The sequence below is a fragment of the Alosa pseudoharengus genome, unplaced genomic scaffold (assembly GCF_046254945.1).
Source record: "Alosa pseudoharengus isolate Yale_2024_CS ecotype anadromous, Long Island Sound unplaced genomic scaffold, YU_APseudo_1.1 YU_APseudo_1.1_scf_2, whole genome shotgun sequence".
Lineage (NCBI taxonomy): Eukaryota > Metazoa > Chordata > Actinopteri > Clupeiformes > Clupeidae > Alosa > Alosa pseudoharengus.
Window position 1 is genome coordinate 22470083 of NW_027468663.1, and position 14889 is coordinate 22484971.

The 14889-nt window shown below is 48.5% G+C and overlaps 1 protein-coding gene across 1 annotated transcript in view; it reads right to left on the minus strand.

Moving 5' to 3' along the window:
* Positions 1-14889, minus strand: part of znf827 (zinc finger protein 827) — a 50958-nt gene that overhangs the window by 20378 nt on the left and 15691 nt on the right. Inside the window, exons 3-5 of the mRNA XM_076294220.1 lie at positions 13359-13531; positions 12122-12617; positions 6982-7209 (exon numbers count right to left, since the gene is read on the minus strand). Coding sequence (XP_076150335.1) covers positions 6982-7209; positions 12122-12617; positions 13359-13531 — 897 coding nt within the window. The remainder of the gene's footprint in view (positions 1-6981; positions 7210-12121; positions 12618-13358; positions 13532-14889) is intronic.

The following is a 14889-nucleotide window of genomic DNA, read 5'->3' on the forward strand; positions in this document are numbered from 1 at the left end:
CACACACACACACACACACACACACACACACCTACCTATCTACACAATTGCCCAGGGTCTATCACTTCTGACATAGGCAGGAAAGATTTGAACACACACACACCAAGTGCCAGAGCTTTGTGTGGCATGAACCTTCCTTTGTTAGGCTGCCAAGATGGCTGCCGTTGTGATGGCATACGTCACGTGAGCTGTCAAATGCCACGATATCTGCCTTGTCACTGGCCTCATTCTCACGTACACAATCTACGCTTGACCTACACCGTCTGCGGTCAGTGTGACAATTTAAGTGGTGTGTTAAAAGTGCATACACAAATGATCACACACATGCACTCTCTCACTCACTCACACACACCTACTACTAGTGTGCAGCATGCTCTTTCGGTCTCGACTGGATTCTGAACTCCTTTACACATCCACATTTCTCACCAGAGCAGAAGTGTGACATACCCTGGTGCTCCTTTCCGGTTTTTTCCAACCATCAAGTCTCTTATGCATTTCAGGAGCAGCTTCATGTCACACATAGAAGACACATCACACAAAAACAAATGTCTTCCTGGACTGACTAGTGTAAAAACAATGTATTACACATGGCACTGGATCCATTAATATTATATTTTTGTTTGAGATTTCAGTGGTTTTGCTATAAACACTTATTGTGTTCTTCTTAAATGTTAAACTGACTAGAGAGTGCAGGCATTCTGTTTGTTTACTACCAGGTTCTCCACATAATTCAGACAGTACCAAGTGGAAAGTATTTACATTTGTGCCAGAGGCATTCCATGGGAAGAACATTAAACTGAGAGAGATCCTTCACCTGGTTTCTGACCTCCAATCATTTGGAAAAGGTGTCCTCCTCTGTCCATTATGGAAGGCTCAGTGGGTTGTAGTGATGATATAGAAGTCACTGTTTGTTTCCCCATTCTCAAGCTGGGTTTTGTTTAATGCAACTAATACAACTACAACAGGAACCACTACCACCACTACACTACACTACACTACCAACACTACCACTTCTACTACTACCACCAGGAGAGCATCACAAGCTTTAAAATAACACTTGATTTATTCTTTATTTAAACATGAATTTAAATCATTTTAATGTACTGATTAATGTAAGTTAAATCAGTAAAGGGGAAATACAGTAGTTACTTGCAAATTATCTTTTGCTCTTTCCTCTCAGGCTGAAGTGCAAAGAAAGTAATTAAATATCCATGTCTGTTCATTCACACTCATATAGACAATACAGACAGCTGTCTTTCTAAGATGACATTTTATACTGGGGTCTTTTCTGACCAACAAACAAGTGGGCCAAAATGCTCATACAGACGGACAGCACCAGGATTACAAGACAATTCAGCAGCCATGCTGCTTGCACAAGCGCCTAAAGCTACACATCATCAGCCATTCAGCACATGCAAAACCCTTCCATCACAAGCACGCTTTGAAGTACAGTAGCAGCAGAGCAGGAATCTAGAACAGAGACGAAGAAGAGGGGCCAACGACACACAGGGTGCAGGCTGGAAGGGGGGGGGGGGGGGGTTATGCAGAGGGAGAGGCATCGGGAAGAGAGAAAGAGAGGAGAGGAATGGCTGAAAGAATGGAGGGCCAAAGGGAGAATATAGGAAGAGAGAAAGGCTGAGGAAGGAGAGAGACTGCAGTCAAGTGAAAAGGAAGAGCTAGTGAGATCGTAGGCAAGACAGACAGAGAGAGAGGGGGGAGGGGGAGGAAGAGAGAACAGGGAAGTTGTCATTTCACAGTGCACGTCTCCCTGCAGCAGGCTGGGAAAGATGGCCTGGTTAGACACCGGGTGAAGAGTTCATATGCTTCAAAGGGTTTGAGCACCGCAGCGACCTGACTGCACTGATCCCAGACCAGCCAGCCATGGGCATTTCAATAATTCAGCACATCATGATGCAACGCTAACAACAGCCCAGCTGAGAACAGCAGCAGGGCTACAGGCAGAATGAGAGCACAGCAATTCTGGCACCACACACACACACACACACATACACACTTTATGCAACATCAACACAAAAAAATGTCTGAAGGCCTATATACGCAACTGATTCAAGGAGGACTACTAAGTTAACTAGAACAAGGCTGGACCATCTGGCTTGAAGCATCTTTGGGTGACTGGTGGCTCAGGTAAACAGCCCTTGCCTGGCTCTGTCTCCATGCCCATGTGGGCCCTCTGGTGCAGCTGCATGGTAGGCCCCTCTGTCTCAGTCATTAGCTCCAGGACGCACCCAGCAGACAGATGTAGAGATGACACACGCCTGCTGCCTCTCACGGAAACGCCAGCGCAGATATAAATAGTCTCAATTGACCAAAAATAAGGATGACCTAGTTTAAGATCCTGATGTAACATTTCAACTGTTTAGTTATGTCGAGAGACGGAGGTCAGCGGTGGCTGATTACGGTTTGCAGTGGCAGAGATGGCCGTCCTGTTGTTGGACAAGATGTGGGACTAGAACAACCAGTGAACTTCACAGCAGGACTGACACCTAGAGCAACAGAATGCTTTAAAAACAGTACATCATATTGCACAAAATCAGCAGTACAAAGTAGATATGTGAACTGCCAGGCCACTGGTTGATAATTATTTATGGAGATCTTGGATCTTTCTTCTCACAGCTTCACTTCTGGGTATGTGTATAAATATTATAGTGTTATTTACCTTTCAAAGAAAAATGGGGGGGGGGGGGGGGGCAACTGAAGATTGCTATGCTGCTTCTCCACATGGCACATGCAAACACCTGCACAGTTGTATACAGTTGCACACACCAACACACACTCACATACATACACATACACACAACCATGTTTGACAACGTGTTTCCATGACGATTGGGTATGACCTGCACAGCTGGCCCTTGGGGAGCTGATGGTGGTGGGGGCTGTTACTGTGAGAGAGTGCGATCAGCAGAGCTGTAGGATACTGTACTGAGAGAGAGTGTGATCAGTAGGGCTGTAGGATACTGTACTGTGAGAGAGTGTGAGCAGTAGAGGTGTAGGATACTGTACTGTGAGAGTGTGAGCAGTAGAGGTGTAGGATACTGTACTGTGAGAGAGTGTGATCAGTAGAGGTGTAGGATACTGTACTGTGAGAGTGTGAGCAGTAGAGGTGTAGGATACTGTACTGTGAGAGAGTGTGAGCAGTAGAGGTGTAGGATACTGTACTGTGAGAGAGTGTGATCAGTAGAGGTGTGGGATACTGTACTGTGAGAGAGTGTGATCAGTACAATGTAGGATACTGTACTGTGAGAGAGTGTGATCAGTAGAGGTGTAGGATACTGTACTGTGAGAGAGTGTGATCAGTAGAGCTGTAGGATACTGTACTGTGAGAGAGTGTGATCAGTAGAGGTGTAGGATACTGTACTGTGAGAGTGTGATCAGTAGAGCTGTAGGGGGCTGCACTGTGAGAGAGTGTGATCAGTAGAGGTGTAGGGGGCTGCACTGTGAGAGAGTGTGATCTGCAGAGGTGTGGTGTGAACCAGCCCCAAGCAGAAGAACGGCACAGGGTAAGCGGTGGTGACTCTACACTGTCAACAGGCTGTGAATGGCCAGCCTGGAGGAGTGGAGGGTTGGGCCAAGTGTGAGATGAAGGGGGGGGGGGGGGGGGGGGGGGTTGTTGTGACTCCACTCATCTCTCAACATTTTCTTACCAGCAAATGTGTACACATGCGCACCACACACGCACATGCACGCACGCCCTCGTCCGGTTTCCTTTCTGTGCATCTGTAAGCATGAAGATGCACATGTGACAGCACACGCACACCCCCTGAGGAAATATGACCCACAGGCTAGGCAGTTGGGTAGCACATGTGTTAAAAGTAGAGCAGGCCGATTGTGACTCATACTGAATACAGAGAGGGAGAGAGAGAGGGAGAGATCGAGAGAGAGATAGAGTGTGAGAGAGAGAGTTTGTATGTGACTCATCTTGTACACCAACAGCTAACAGAAACAATAGCAGCTGGTGTGAGGTGTGTTTCAAACACATGTGCACACACACACACACACGGCTAATGGGGGGGTTGGCTCTCCTGTCCACTACATCATACTCCCAATCCTCTGTGTACTGCTACTGAGTGACCGGTGACATCTCTCCCCCCCTCCATTACACACAAGCACAGAGAACAGGCCAAGTTCCACAAGCTTTTTCAAATGTGCGCATGTGTGTATGTGTGTGTGTGTGTGTGTATATGTGTGTGTGTGTGAGTGTGCACATACTTGTGTGAGCTACAGTTGATGCATATTGACTGCAGTGGTGAGCAGGGAACAGCAGGGAGAGCTGTGCGATGTTCTTGCCTGGCTACAGCTCTTTTAAAACAGCTCAGTCTCCACAGAGTTCACATAAAGATCACGCCAGTGGCTCAATCTGTGGCTGGCCAGTGGACCCAAAAGCTAATCGATCGGTTTGTTTTGGCAGGGGACCGCACAGGATGAAAGAGATATCGACTGAGCAACATGAAAAGGAATTGACCCTCAACTGTCGGCCCGAAAACTTGGGAGTGACTGATGGAGAAAGAGGGGGGAAAAGAAAGAGGGAGGAGGGTCAGAAAGCGAGGGAAGAAGAGAGTGGGGAGAGGGAGGAAGAGAATGGACAGATCATCAGTTCCTTCTGTAGTTTTATGAAAAGGAACAGACAAGGAAGTTGACGACGGTGAGATTGGAGACGCAGGTGGTCTGCCTGAAGGTCCTGGGGCAGTCAGATGACACTCCAGCAGTTGTGCGCATCAACCACTCCAGTTTATAGACACAACTGGCAACTCAGACACTCACACCAACAGGGCAACAAGAGTGTTCCCGTCCTCTAATTCACATATACACACACACACACACACACACACACACACACACACGCACATACACACACATACACACACACACACACACACACACAAAAACATTATTTAATTGCAGTTAGTCTTCCTTCATCACATTAAGCGCTTTCAGACATACGTGTAAGACCGGAGGTTCTGCCGATGTTAAACGGTGGGGCCGTATATCTGAACGACATAACCGGTCATATGGAAGTCCGAATTCACCCGGTGTTTATACTACCCCCGACCTAGTATTTCTTCCGGACATTATGTAAATGTGCTGTGTCTGAACGAGGCGTAGAACATGCGGTTAAAATCACACCTAGTGAGAGGGCATGTTGGTGACGTTTCTTTTGTGCGTCCATGTGGTTAAATCTGACTTAAATGCCAGTGTTATGATGGAGTGGCATAGTGCTGTCCAGAAAATCTCCGACATGGAAAGATGCAGACATCACGGAGCTACTGTCCATGAGGGCATACAACATTTTGATAAAACACATGAAGGGAATGGCACGTTGTAGCCTACAACTGCATGGCAAGGCCAAATGAATTCAAAAGACTGAATCATCATAAGCAGAAGGCGCTGAAAAGGCAGTAGCCTACAGCGACGTTGTTGACGGACGACAATAACAGGAGTATTTAATAAATTGTTAGCCAACACGGTTTTCTGTTCATTGATAACCTTAGGCAGAATTAGGCTACAGAAAAGAATACAGGATTTTTTTCTCTCCCGGCAGTAAAGACAGTAGATTCGTGTTTAAAATTAAATGAAAACTAAAGGTAGGCTATAGGCTAATTATGCATATGACCATCCAGAGGAGGTGATCTGTCAAGAATGATGAAGATCGTAAGATACAGATGGTTTTATTGTTGCTGTCATTATTACCACAAACACGAATTGACAAGGAAACCATGGCGATCGTGGGTTATATCTTGCCTGCTTATTAGGCCATGCACAGCCCTGTCAGAACTCCGTGTAGCATGCATACTGCAGTTTTCATAAACCATCACCAACTAGTTCGCACTTTGGATATATCGTTGGATTGTGAAAAGCCCAATTTCGAATAACTACAGTACAACAGATGAGGTAGGATGCATCTTTTGCAATTACAATTTCGTGTTGGTGAGACCTGTAGACATGTCATCTCGAGTTCCACGACAGCTTAGCTAGTGCCACCGAAATATGACACTGAAATCCTTTCACTATTGGAGTCGCTCAGATAGAAACAGCTGTAACGTGGTTAGGACACTTTTGCTGTGGAGTGGAGACGCCATAAGTTAGGTGTGGTTTTGACAATCAGAAAAGCAATATACTGAAATAGTTTAATGATGTAAAGTCAAGTGCTGGTCTGGTGTGTGTGCACGCAGTTTTTATTGATGAGTCGGAGTGGCAAGGGCATTATAAAACTTCTCGCTCTTAGGCCTACTCATACATCGCGTTGAAATGGCGTAGCTGTCTAAATTCAAATCATATCATGCTAGGGGAGAAATCGTTGGACATCCATTATTTTGTTATTCAGCACCCATGGTCAAAAATATGTCCCAGCGCGCCTGCATGGGGATAGTATGCTTTTGGAAAAAAATAAATCATGAAAAAACTTCACTGTTATGTAGTATTTTGTTTGTTGCTTAAAAACGTTGTATGATGGCCTTGAAGTCTTGAGTTAGCCTACTGAATTGGCTGGTAGCCTACCATAAAGTGTGTGCATGCTCTCTCTCTCCAACGCAAACCAGATTCTGGCACATAACGTTGAAAACAGATAAATGTGTTTACTCGAAGCACACATACAAATACTGTATGTGCGCACTTACGTGACTATCCTACTTCAAGTATTAGCCTACGCACAATATATTTCTCTTTAGCCTATAATGCATAGGCTACACTTTGTAAAAAGCAGCTGTGACAGGCAGCGGCCGCATATATTTTGCGTCATATATCTCGCATCTTGTGAACTCTAAGCCCCCACCCCTCACTCGACAACCACACGGAGATTCTGTAATGTGCGTGTATGTCGTTCACACATACGTCCGTATAAGGTCAGTATTAGGTCCGCAGGTTAGCATCATATCTGAATCATCCGAAGGGTAGGACCTCCGTTTGACAAACCTCCGCATGTACTCCGGAGGTTATATCTGAAAGCGCTTACTGATTCCTTACCTGAGAGCTTCATGAGGAGTTCCGAGGCCACTTTGATGTTGATGTCCTGGCTCAGCAGACTGCTGCTCTTGGCCAGCATGGGGCTCCCCTCCTCCCGGGGCTTCGGCCCCCCCACTGGCCCCTCTTGGCAGAAGCTGAAGCCAGGGGCCCGGGGGCTCTGGGAGGGTTCGGCCCCTGGCTCCTCCTTCACGCAGAGTGTGCCCTTAAGGCCCTCCTTCTGGTTGGCAGCTTCAGGGGGACACAGACAGATCACCATTAGAACAAGACTGTTCATGTGCTTTCCTTTACAAGTTGAACAATTGATGAATACGATTATTGACATTTCCTGTGTTAAACGTACGGGCATGGCTATTTCGATTACAGCATTTCCTTGCCCATAATGACCAACGCATGGTAGCCAGACACAGTGGAATGGGGTAGGATTGATATTGGATGGAGTGTAGTCACAGAAATCAGTTTTCAGTGCATCTTATGGCCTGTGCAGATTACATGATTTTTTTGTCTTTCACGATTATCTTTTACAATTGACCATGTCAGACTAGGCGATCAGAGAAGCACAAAATCTTGCCAGGTCTTGGTCGTAAGACTGGCCACATTACAAGATCATGTAGCCTATCTATCGTAGCCTTCTCCTCACAATGTCAGTGTCAACATGGGAGTCGTAGGAGATTCCCCCAAAATTCTGACATGCTAGACTTTTGGTCGTGGAGTCGTAGAACGTTGCAGACAATAAATCGTGGGTCGTTGAATATGTCACATTACAAGGCATTTTCTCCTTCGGCGTCGCTCCCGACTATTCATATTCGGGCACGATACTGGAAATTTGTCGGCCACAACAAAATCGTGGCAAAATCGGGCTGAAACCGTGTAATCTGCACAGGTTATAAGACACCCACAGCCACCTCGTTCATTCCAATAACAGTGCCTGGCACAGATGGCAGAGGTGCATTCTGTGAGTGCAAACATCTTAAGAGTTGAGCAAAACACTCCTCCTAACACTGGAGGCCGTCTGTGTGCGTCTGGCGCTGAGACGAGGGTGGGGGTGGCTTCACTGAGATCATGTTATGGGGCCGGAAGAGGGCCTGGCCGTCCTGCACTCGGCAGAGCTGGCTGGGGGAGTGGGCAGAGCTGCCGGCCAGCACAACAGATGGACGCAGAGAGAGACAAGTGCTTCCAGGTCTGCAGGGCATTTCACATCAGAACACACACACACACACACACACACACACACACACACACACACACACACACGCACACACAAGCCACAGCAGTACCAGTAACACTTGAATCAGGATGGCCAAGTGGAGTGAGTTTCAAAACAAAAACAATTGCATGCTGTACATATACTAATATTCAGTTTTACATGGTGCATGAACCCTGTGCATGCGTGTGTGCGTCCGTGCGTGCGCGTGTGCCCTCTCCGAGGCTGGGTGAGTGTGAGAGCGAGGCAGGCCTCCTCCCTCATGTAATCTGCCGTAGAAGTGGGCCATATCTAATCAGGCTTCTCTGAATAATTAATAGCGAGCAATACAAGGAGCCTCATCCCAGCCATGCCAGGAGAAGGCGAGAGCAGGCGCCAGCTTCTTCCTTCTCCTTCCTATCGCTCACGCGCACGGCCCATCCATCTCCCCCCCCTAAACACACAGCATCAGGCCTGATGCCTCCGCAGCACTGACCGATGGCTCCGCCGCTTCGGCCAGGCCAGAGATCTCAGTGGCCATGTTTCCCCTCAGCCATTACCCAGCAGCCCCCGCTGCATGTCATCAGCCTGCGATCGGTGGCTCAGCTCTGATTAATGATGATGGCTGCCCGGAGCAGGGGCGCAGGGAGTGCTGGGATGGCCGCTGGCTGCTGCCCACCGCGCGCCACAGGCGGAGGGGGGATGCCCATGAGCTGCTGACTGGTGACCTTCAGGTGGGCACAGGCTGTAGAGTGGCGAACGGGGTGGCACCGGTGGAAATGCCACGCTGTCAGGTGCCAGCGGCCGTGCTAAGTACACCGGCGGTCAGCACCTGAGCTGGCCACTAATTAAGGACAGTGTCCAGACTGCTACATGGGCAGACAGGGACACACACACAACACACACACACACAAACACAAACACACACACACACACATACACACACACTCATTTCTCTACCTCACCTCTCTTTAAAGACACGCTAGAGAACATTTCTTAGCGGGACAAGCAAGCGTACAGACACAAAGTCACAGTGCTCCTGTGACCTTTCTGATGGTGGCTAAAAATAGTGTGAATTTCCATCCGAATTCATGTTACAGTGAGCAATGAATTATTTATCATCCCATTCCAGCAGCCTGGCTTGTTTTCTGGAGGCTGTGTATTAAGCAGGAAAGACTTCAAAGCATCCAAATGCAGACATGGTATTGACATGATAACGTCTGAACATAGCTCCTGAAGGAAACTCCACACTTGTACATTATGTCCAATGCGATTTTATTTCACTTTACTGTAATTATTAAATGACCATTTTTCCATGACCAGTCAGACTGAGAGCTTGCGATCTGTAGATCACCTGCAGTGATGCGACGGGAAATGGGGCGCTGACTGGTTGCCTAGGCCTTTATTATTAACTCATTGACAGAGCTATCCAGCTGTATACAGCTTGGCCGGTGTGAGGGACAGTAGTGTGGCTGGTCACTACCACATCAATTGTGCACTGCCCACCTTCATTTCCCCTGAGGGGCTGCTGCTGTCACCCAGCTTTGACTCTTTTATTCTCTCTCTCTCTCTCTCTCTCTCTCTCTCTCTCTCTCTCTCTCTCTCTCTCGTGTGAGTGCCAGGAGGCTGCTTGTCTGCTCCTGAGCTCACCTCTGGCTGGGGCTCCATCAGACGGCTTCATTAGCCCTGTCGCCTCTGTCAGCTCTGCCTGCTCTCTCTGCTGACCAGGGACCCAGCGCGGCGCTCCAGGCCCCGAGGCCGCCGCCACACAGCCAATCAGCCCTGCCAGGCCTCACATCCTCGTCCAACAGCTGTTTAGCCCATGCCTGCACACGCTAGCAGCCAGGGGGCTGCGCATAGCCAATCTGATTCTGAAACATTACGCGTTCTTGGAGCATTACACTGGAGACGCACTCAGCTCTTTCAGCCATACAGCGGAGTGGAGAGCTGCTTCATTGCTATTTGGCTCATGACCTATGTGTTATGGTCATATCTGAGCTGCAGGTGGTCCATCACACAAACGTAGACCACGTACCAGTCACAGTGCTGCAGAGCTCCGGTCAGTGGCGGAAAGCAAAAAAAAAACGCACGCACATTCACATCACGCAACGGCCGAGAGCGGCCACACCGCCTGCAAGCTCCCGCTTGGCTATTCCGGTGTGGCCAGCGGGGGTCGGGCACAGCAGTGAACCCGCCGGTGCCACGGCTGCCCGCTCCGAGAGTGCAGGCTATCGTTATGAAATCTGCTCCAGTGGGCACGCATGCCACTGCGCTGCACTTTTCAAAGCCGCTCTGGTCAGCCGCTTTCATCTTCCCAAATCAGCACGCAGGATCAAACCGGACAGGGCTCAGGCCTGTGTCAGCAAGCAGCTCAATCAAAGCAAGACAGGCACATCCACGACCCTCCACTCACAGCCCAGAAAAAAAATATCTGTTATGGCCTACTGTATCAGAGGTCAGGGAAAGTTCACTGGCTATATCTTTTTTGTTGTTTATCTCTTTGTAGGCCGTGTGGAGCTGGTGCTGGATGCAGCACTCCCTCTCCCTCTCTCTCTTCCTCTCCTCACACGGCCTCCATCTCTCTCTTCCTCTCCTCACACAGCCTCTCTCTCTCTCTCTCTCTCTCTCTTCATCCGTCTCTCTTGGGGCGAGAGGCAGCATTGACACCACAGGAGTGCTCCAGCTCCTCTTCAGCGTGTGGCACAGCATTCTCAAAACACACCGTCCCCAGAGGCTCCTCCCCTCAGCATACCTCTACACACCAACACCGCACGCTCTCACACACACACACACATACGCTTTTCTCACACTCTATTGTCCTACAGACCACGCTTTAGAACACACTGTGATCTATAGAGAGAGAACCTTCTTAAAGCAACAGACAGACACTGATTTTGAGGTGTTGTCTTCCTCTATTCTTTTACACATACTAGCCATTCCTCCCATTCCTTTCCAAATGTAATGTCCTCTTCCCATCTCCTCATACATACACATTCTCTTGTTCTCCAAACCCCATTACGTGCTCCTACTTCTCAGTATCCTAGTCTATATTTTAGCTCCAGCCCAGCTTTGAATCCAACAATGACTAACTACGCAGTACAGTTATATGGATCAAAAGAATACTGCTCCCTGGTCTGATAAACCACAAGGCTTCCTTTAAAAGCCCCAGTCCCATGGTTCCAAGTGACTAGTCATCATTAGTAGACTAGTCAAACCGCTCTTCCTTCTCCTTCAGAATGACACGCTGTGTAATGACACTCTTCCTTGCAGACTGTGCCACATGTCTGTCGACACTGAGCTGACATTGTAGAGGATCCTCTGCAGTCTGCTGGGAGTTGGGCGACTTGATTGGAAGTCTGGGAGCGGCGTGGCGCTCAGCCCTGGAGTGCAGAGGAGCAGCCACCCCCCCCCCCTCCCCCCACGTGGAGCCGAGCTGTGCCTGAGGGGAGTTCACCGGAGCAGGGGCCCTCCCGGTGCCGCCAGCTCTGCCGGGGTCACGGGGCTGGAGCTGAGGGCGCTAATCATTCCCAATTACAGATTCCTTTTTAATTATGAATTATGCATGAATTTTTAATTAATCTAATGTTCCCAGCTCTTTTTTTAAGCGCTCAGAGATCTCAATCTAATTACTCTGCATTAAGTGAAGGGGAGCAGGCGGCCCCAGCTAAGACCTTATGGGCCGACCCCTCGGCTGACCTCTTCACATCAATCTCCGCTTCAGTTCGGCACCGACGCGAGGCATGGGCACACGCTGGGTAAAGTTAAGTGTGAGGGACATCACTTGACAACATCCCATCCATACCTCAAGAATGTGCCCCGTGGCACGTGGCCTTGCCATCTTTGCATCAGTGCTGTTGTCATGCAAGTGCTAGCAGGCTAAAGCTTACAACCACGTGCTGGAGATGGGCTTTTGTCCATGTTTTAGGAGAGGAGCTAAGCGCCTGAGAGCCAGTGTCCTACCTGAGAGCTTCATGAGCAGGTCAGTGGCCGTCTTAGTGGTGATGTCGGGGCTGAAGAGGGAGGCGGCGGTGGGTCCGCCGGGGCTGGCCTTGAGTCCGGGCAGCTCCAGGGAGCTGGTGCTGCTGGCGGGCCGCTCCCGGCCCAGGCTGAACGGCGACAGCACCGACACGTCGCGCTCCTGGGGCTCCTCTTTGATTTGGATGTGGTTGGAGCTCTCGCCAGGTGACGCCCTCAGACGGCCGTCCATGTGTGGTAGAGGAGAGGGGGACGCCTCAGTGTCAGTGGCCATCGCAATGTCCCCACAACCACTAGCATCGCCCGCCAATGACCCCTCGCCTTCCTCGTTGTCGGTGACCTGCTCCTCTTTGACCTTGACGTCTGGCCGGGGGAAGTGTTGGTGACAGCGCATGTGTAGCTTCAGGCTGAAATGACGCGAGGAGGTGAATGGACAGAGGTCACACTGGAAGGTCTCCCCTCGGTCTTGGTGTTGGTGAACCTGCAGATGGACAACAGCATATGTTCCCTTTTTAGCTCATCATTCATCCAGTAATTAACAATATCACATGTCAAAGGGATATTATATTCAATTATTAAAGGGATATATATAGTATTTTTTTTATCTTCTACTGTCTCTATTGTGCAGTGGAGTTTTTTATATTTATATACTTACATTACTTTTTCTGCTTTAAGTGCATGTTGTGTGTGATGTCTGCATGCTACTGAGACCTTGAATTTCCCCTTGGGGATCAAAAGTATCTATCTATCTATCTATCTATCAGAACTTGAGTGAGACCGTCACTTGCTTCATTCAATATATCCAAGAGCTTTGCTCCGTAATGTCATTAACTGCATGGAACATACACTGCAAACTGTAAAGATGTAGCATAGATGGGCATAATCAGCAACACACACCATGTTGATTGTTTCTAAGTAGAACCAAATACCATTACCATTAGGAGACGTCAATCAACCATGTCATGCCATCTTAAAACTACATGAATGTAAATGTCACTTTGATGATTTAGAGGCGGCCTCTGTCTTCTGTGATTAATGACATCCTTAGATTCCATAACTTAAACCATCAGCTGTGTGCTCACTAGTCTGTTGGCGAAAGTGGTTTCAGAAAACACTATTACAGGCAACTGGACTGAGCTGACCGTTTAGCCACTGAGTCTGCATATGGGTGTCCTTGGTCACCGCGGGCAGGTGGCGCCCAGAGGTAGGCCCACCTACTCACCTTCATGTGGGACTTGAGATTGTCTTTGCGAGCGCAGCGGAAGGGACAGAGGGGGCACTGGTGGCTCTTTAAGCCGGTGTGGATCACCATGTGTCTCTTCCAGTAGCTCTTGCGCTTGATGACCAGGCCACACACTGGGCACTGGAACGGCTTCCCGCCCTCCTCTGGGGACCCTGAGAAGAGGCAGAAAAGGTTGGCTTACCTGAGGACGCACAAGTGCACACTTACAAGGTTTTTAGTCAAAGGCTGCCATTGACATAATGTCTTTGGTGTTGACATAGCCTACCTATGAGAGAAGATATTTTCTGCCTTTGCTTCCAATGCACATCTCGCAACAGTTCGAAACCAAATTCTGCCGGTTAGAGAGAAGGGGGTCGTGACACTTGGCCCATGTTTTTTTGGGGGGGTCGCCAGACAAAAAGTTTAAGAACCACTGTTATACACAATGTGCAGGTGTTCCCCTAAAGTCACAAACATGAACCTTGTTTGGCCAGTTGAACTCCAAAAGTCTCTGACTATTGCCTTCCACATCTCTCAGTGACTCATGTCTTTCAGTGTCTCCATATCACTAGGTCTCTTGGCTTCAGAAATGGAGTTGTTGTCAAAACACTTCATTACCCCAATCAATGCCCAAAGATGGCCTCTGCCGAAAGAGCCCAAACTGAAGGATGTTTTAGTGAGCCCATTATTGTTGTTGGCTCCATATCCTGTGTCCATTAGAGCTTAATTGGTCTGATTAGGAGCTGGCATGATTGCATTACAGATTCTACGAGGGGACTGTCAGGGATAGCTTCATAAGTATTCCAGTCTTGTCTGCTGAAAAACATCTGGTAATCAGTGTTTGGTGAAATTACCACGCTCAGGCATTCATTGACCTGGGGTGTAAAACTTCGAGACTGCCTATTTGCAACAATAAAACCACCATCTGTGGCCCAACCTCTCCTCCACGAGGGGATGGCTGGTGGAAATGGAAAGGGGGTGGGAGGGGTCTGAAGGTCTTTTCTGGTCGGCAGGAAGAGGGTGTGTGGTAGGAGCAGGTTTCAATGGTGTGCTCCTCGTTATGTTCTAGCTAAAGCACACAGAGTGATATAAATGAGAGAGTAGGAACAGTTGGTCATTTCCTAACACCATCACCAACCAACCCACAAACACAAAATTAATCTCCGGCATTAGAAATGACAAGTGTGATCCTTTTCAATAAAGCTCCTAAATAGAACCTTTCAACCCTATGAGGATGTAGAAAGCGCAAGAACACACTATGCCCAGGTGAGGAGATGGGAAAACGGAGTCATATATGAGACATGATGATGCTGTTACAAAACCTTACCTAGCTATGTTTTATAAATGCAGGAAAGGATTGCAGCCAAGTGTGGCTTAAAGATTGGCCTGACCTCTCTTCAGTTGCTGAACCAGTCTAGTACTCATCTGCTGCCTTATATATGCTGAGTGGAAACTCTAGTGGGCCCGCCGGGCTCCGAGTGTGACCTAAATTCTGTGGGATTCTGCTGAGACGGGCTCCTGCTCCAGCAGC